This window comes from Apis dorsata, unplaced genomic scaffold, assembly GCF_000469605.1.
Source record: "Apis dorsata unplaced genomic scaffold, Apis dorsata 1.3 scaffold_99, whole genome shotgun sequence".
NCBI lineage: Eukaryota > Metazoa > Arthropoda > Insecta > Hymenoptera > Apidae > Apis > Apis dorsata.
In genome coordinates, this window is record NW_006263397.1 from 2,020,924 (window position 1) to 2,027,225 (window position 6,302).

Below are 6,302 nucleotides of genomic sequence, written 5' to 3' on the forward strand. Positions count from 1 at the left end.
TTGTCTAATTATTGATAATAGCATTAAATATGTTGAAATTATTATAAATTATATTTTTTATTTAACCTATAATATTTAATTATAATTTATCGAAAATATATATAATATTAATAATATAAATATATAAACTATCTTGATTGTGTAATCCTGAAATTTATTATTTTTGCAAAATAAAAAAAGAAACAGAACACAGATATTCGTGGAAATTATAGACTTTATTTTTAGAATATTTTGAATATCATAAAACAACGTAAACATTCACAACAAATGGGAATAGGGTGTTATTTATAATAGTAATAATAATAATGTTATTACGTTATCGTAATAATTAATCATTATGAATATGTCATCATGACGTATTTATAATTATATATAAGTAAGATCTTTCATTTAATTTTTAGTAATTATCCGTCATATCTTTATATTTTTCTTTTTTTATTTATTGATAATCATAATAATAGATGATAATCATATTTAATAATAATGATAATCATCGTAATGGTAATAATAATAGTAATAATAATAATAATAATCGTAATATTTCTATACGTATGTTTGTCATGTATATATAAACAAATATAATTATGCTTATCTTGTAAGAAGGGATAGAGTTTATAATAACGCTAAACAATATATGCAATACAGTTCTCTTTTGTTATTTTTGCTGTTGTTTCTGTTGTCAATTCTTTTACCACAATTATTCTCATCACGATAGTCATACAGTCAAAGATGTTAAGAATAAGATTTATCGTAATAGTAAATAGATAATAGTAAACGTGTGTATGTACAATTTTATCGTTGAATGCCATTCTTCAAATGCTGCAAATATATATAAGTTCGATTACAGCTCATGCAGTGTTTTGTGCAAACTCGACGGATACACTTTTATAGGTTTACATTTTACAATTTTGTCGAATCGATAGTGCATTTACGTTGATCAATCGATTAAATACAGAAACAATGAATTGATGATTTTCATAATAAATATGATATAACCACAAAATCGTATGCTAATCACACACTTTTTTTTTAGTTTGTTGCGTAATTATTTTTTAATTGCGTTTCTTTTTTTTATTCTATATATATATAAGTATATCCGCCGAACGAACATTGCATAAAACCAACAAGAGAAACGAAGTCTAAGGCTACGATTTCCCTAGAAAAATTGATTAAAATCGCGATTTTGGACATTCTCTTCGTTCGTCCAACCTCTTTTTATCACGATACATTTCTTGCAATTACCCCTGTTCCGTTACAATTTATTCTTCTAATATTTCGTCTGACTAACTGTTTCCCATTTTCCAGAAGGCAGTTTTATTTGCACATGTGGGAGAAATGAAAAAAACCACAATACATCGATCAAATAACTGATCAATATCTGCTCTTCTTCGGACATTTCAATTATTAACCTCGAAAATTTCGTTTATTTTTCCATATTTTTTTTATTTTTTTATTTTTTTCTTTGTTAACTCGATATGTACATACGATTATCGATATAAGATTATGGATCACAAATTGCGATTAGCAAGCAATCAATGACATTTAACGATAATTACAAAATAATGGTAATCGTATGGTATATAGATATATACACACACGTGCACAAATTTTTATATGTATATGTATATATTTACTGCCGCAGCGATAATACAGAATAATCAGTCGTAACAGGTACATAAAAGTAGTGGCGAATTCGATCGATTGTATTATGTTTTATGTTAAATTTATATGTTATAATTTTATATGTATAATATTTTATTTTATTTAAAATATATGGAAGTTTTTTCTCATAATTTAATGTATATATTTATACAAGAAATTGTAATAAATTAACTTGAAAATAAAAAATATGATGGTTCCATATGAAATTTTTCGTGTAAATTTATCGATAAGTTCGGTAATCGAAAATCGTTGTTCGATATCGAGAGCAACTAATCTCTAGGGAAAAAAGGCGATTTCACTTGCGATCGATCGGATTCGTCATTGCAACGAACGTCATGGCAAAGTAAAGAACGATTCAGTGCTATATAGCAAAATTTCTTCCTTGAACTTTCAAAATGGACACATCATGCCAGATACTACGAAGAATGAGGTTAGATTCAAAATTTTCTTGCATTTTTTATTGTTTTTTTTTTTTTACCAAAATTGTATAAATCCGGATTCGTTCAAGAACTTTTTCCTCTTGAGAAAAGATACTAATTTCAAGATTAAAATTTCCTCACATAGGAAAAGTTTCTTTTGATTGAATATCCATTATATATATTATACCATATATTATATATATATATATTTATGGCTTATGTGTCTCTTATTATATGTATTCGTTTCCTTGCTCTTTTTCATTGTGTACATGTGTATGTATACGCATATGTGTGTGTGTGTGTGTGTGTATATATATATGTATATAAAAAGATGAGAATCATGTAACTTAACTTCGTATGTATACATATTATGCGTATATACATGTATATAACCATTTATAAGTCATCGCAAAACTCTGTTCCCCGACATGCGCCATTTTATCGAGTTGTATGCGCCAACGAGGCTATTGTATTGCTTGTCGATCATCGAAAAAGGTTCGATAGGTATCTGAACATTGATAGATATTTATCTTGATGATTTCTTTTCTTGGCAGATAGAATTCGAAGAATTAACAAAGGTTTTAAAAAAAATTGATCATATTTTTTGAAACAATATTATTATTATTATTGTTATTATTATTATTATTATTATCATTTTGAAGACATTTCATTTTTTGAAGATACATACGTAAAAAAAAAAAAAAAGGAACTCTGTAAAATTTCCGGTGTAGATTGTATTTGGTTTTTTATATTCTTAAAAATTCATGTGTATTTTTTGTTAAAGCGTTTACATGTGGTTCCTTGATAATTAATAATGCAATCGCAGATTCTTTCGATTTTTTTTATCGCTCTGCTTTTCCTTCGACTTCCTTCTTATTGAAAATCTAGATACTAAACATCGACGCATATGATTTCGGGTGACGCTACAAATCGCGGAGTAATATTAGACAGAAATAGAAAGAGATATAAAGAGAGATAGAGAAAAAGAGTGCGTGTCTTTGAAAAATGTAGATAAAATGGTAAAATCCTCGTTTAGCTGTTCTCCTTGTTCATATCACGGAGGGACAAAAAGTATTTCGAACGAGTTCGTAACAATCTAAGAGATCGCTCCACTCTTCACTGCTCGATTTCCCATTCGATCGACTTCTAATTGTAAAGTTATACACGCTATTAAAAAATCGAATACGGTTATATTACATGTTAATGTAATGTATACTTTTTTTTATTTACTTAATTTTCTTTCTTCTTTATTTTTTTTAATCATTACAAAAGACATAATTATTCATTTTTTCTGAAAACATTTTGTTTCTTTTTTTTTTTTTTTTTTTTTTTTTAACATTTCAAAAAACAAAATTTTTTCTTTTTTTTGAAAAAATTTTTTTTTTTTTTTTTTTTTTTTAACATTTCAAAAAACAAAATTTTTTCTTTTTTTTGAAAAAATTTTTTTTTTTTTTTTTTTTTTTTAATCATTACAAAAAACATAATTATTTTTTTTTTTTGAAAACATTTTTTTTTTTTTTTTTTTTTTTTTTTTTAGATTTTAAGAAAATGCAAATGTTTTCAGAATCAATAATATAATAAAAGATATATATTCTGTTATCCATGATTTTCGATCTCTTTTGACTTTTTCTGAATGTGATGTATACGATTCAGCATGTAATATAATCGTAAATGTTAAATCGCGTATTAAAGTTATATATTTAATGCATATTACATGCATGTTATGTTATTATACCCGTACTTTTTCGTACAATGATGAAACTTAAATTGTGAGACAAAAAAAAAAAGAAAAAAAAAAGAATCGATCCGGGAGTCGAGAGGATGTTTTAGTGGATGCGCATATAAGTCTAAGAGAAAGGCTTTGGGTTCAATCCCAATCGTAAGCTTAACGATATACACGCTTCTACATTATAATACAGTTCTCGTTTTTCTTTTTTTTTTTCTATTGATCTTTGCTACGCCAATGCATGCACTTCGTCCATTTTTTAGATTTTGTTTAACGATTCTTTTTTTTTTTTTTAATTATCTTAGAAAAACAACGCGAAAGTGTAAATCGATAAGTTCGTTGGATTAGCGTTATTTACTTTATCGATAGAATTTAAGGATCAATTAGAAGGAAATGCATTGATCGCGACAAAGAACACGTAGATTTGTCATTATGAAAACGAGGACGGTTCGGATGCAACATAAATGATGATCATATCCTTTTCTAAAGGACCCGATTGATATTCGGTATTTTCCGTGCAATGATAAAAGGATACGACCGTCAAGGATGATCCTGTATTCTTATTCTTAACGATACATTTCTCTTTTCATCAAATAATGCAAAAATGATCGGCGTATGATTGTATCGCGTTTCTTCGATAAATTGTACAATTATAATCGTTATTATAATTGTATTTGCCTGATGTCATAAACAGAGTTATAAATTGCACTTTGATCCATGCAAAAAGATTGAAGCAAACAATTAATTCTGATATTTTATCACAGGATCAATCCTTTCTTCGGATCGATAACGAATCACGCACGTATGGAATATCGTTATCGATCCACGGTGATCCGAGCCGAGTCGATAAGGTTTTCAACGATTTATCGACGATCGATCATTGATTTTTTTATTTTTCCTTCTTTCTTTTCTTTTCTTTTTCTTTAACCTATCTAAAAAGATTTCTACGACACGATATATATTAGGATTAAGACGCCCGCAGAAATATGTACAATATGTTTTAAGAGGCGACTGCATAAAAACGTACGTTGGGACACGGTTCGCGTTCAGGAATCATATCATCAACTCTGTCCACCTGTTTTCTAATCGTTTTGCATTGCTTTTTGATTACCTCCTTACTACCACTCGATATAAAAAAATCGCTTCGTTAAACAAGGGCCCCGATAATAATTTCATCGTTCTAGCATATTTTGTATTCTTTTTCTTCATCTTTGTTTTTTTTTTATCTTTTTCTTTTGAGCGCAATTAGGTAACGCTAACAATTAAGTACACTACACTGTATGTGAAATAACGATAATTAATGGTAAAAGTTGAATAGCAATTGTGCTGGACACTATATATGTCTTAATTAAAGGATATTGCCATAAATGTCTTATTTAACTGTACATTTTCATCCTTATTCTGTGATTTTACACATTCAAAAGATATTTATATTCTTTCTGTATTCTCTATTTTACTTTTGTGTCTTATTATTGTTTTGCGAAATACTAGAACAATATTTCTTATGCATAATACATAATATAATATAATACAAATTAAATCAATAGAAATCGAATTTATCAATAGAATAAAAGTTCCATTGATGTGTACAGAAATATTTAACATCATAAGTTTACACTTGAAAAATGACTGAACATTAAAAATCTCGCGAGCAGACGGAATTAAAATTTACGATACGATAAACACACTGAACGAATTAATATTTTTTATTATTATAGACAAATATAAGAATTTCTTTATTTGCAGAATAGAAAAAACTAGAATGGAAAAGAAATGGATAACCAAGGAAAACGTGATTATCGTGCAAGCAAAAAATGGATAAGTCGAGTTTTAGTTTAAAAGAGGACAAGCGGATTTTTGGTTACATAATCCTGAATCACCATTATCGTGTCACCCTCGTCGTAACGCAGCTGAAATGACCATCACAATATCGAACAGCAGTAACAGATAATATACATTATGTATATTAACTTTACCAATAGATCTCCGATTTTTATTTTATTTTCATCTTCACTTGGTAAACACTCACTCACACTTTTTATGTACTTTGAAATATTTTTTTTTGTTTCGATAATGACAATATGAGAATATTAAATATATAGCATCGGTAACATCGGTGTTAACGATAACGATAATAATTAATAGAAGTAATGATATAATTATGATAATAATAATAAGAATAATCATATAATGACAATAATCAAATAAGTAAGAATAATCGTATCTCACGATGACCGCGATAATAATCATAATAATTAATTAACATTATATCATATGTATAATATTTATATATATTTATATGTATTTTTTATTTATAGCTGTATATTTTATATATATATATATAATTGTATTTTATTATTATTTAACACATTTCTTTTGTACAAGTAAATCAATTAAGAATAAGTACAACTTCGTAGCAAAGAGAGATAGAATTATATTATTCACTGTATATTTTTATCCATAGTGAGAAGATATATATATATATATATATATAT

General features: G+C 26.8%; 2 protein-coding genes across 5 annotated transcripts in view; one reads left to right on the forward strand and one right to left on the reverse strand.

The window, feature by feature from the left end:
* The window catches only part of LOC102680885 (ubiquitin-conjugating enzyme E2 J1-like), a 2,633-nt gene extending 2,360 nt beyond the window's left edge, over window positions 1–273 (reverse strand). Inside the window, exon 1 of the mRNA XM_031508777.1 lies at window positions 133–273. Within this exon, the coding sequence (XP_031364637.1) occupies window positions 133–258 (126 nt within the window). The 5' untranslated portion in view covers window positions 259–273. The remainder of the gene's footprint in view (window positions 1–132) is intronic.
* LOC102681015 overlaps window positions 1–6,302 on the forward strand; it is an 18,108-nt gene that overhangs the window by 9,186 nt on the left and 2,620 nt on the right. For 2 of the 4 annotated variants that reach the window (XR_004149902.1, XR_004149903.1), the window contains exon 8: window positions 5,559–5,824. The exons of the other annotated variants lie outside the window; for them this stretch is intronic. The gene's annotated coding sequence lies outside the window, so the exon portion shown is untranslated. The remainder of the gene's footprint in view (window positions 1–5,558; window positions 5,825–6,302) is intronic. 4 annotated transcript variants of the gene reach the window in all.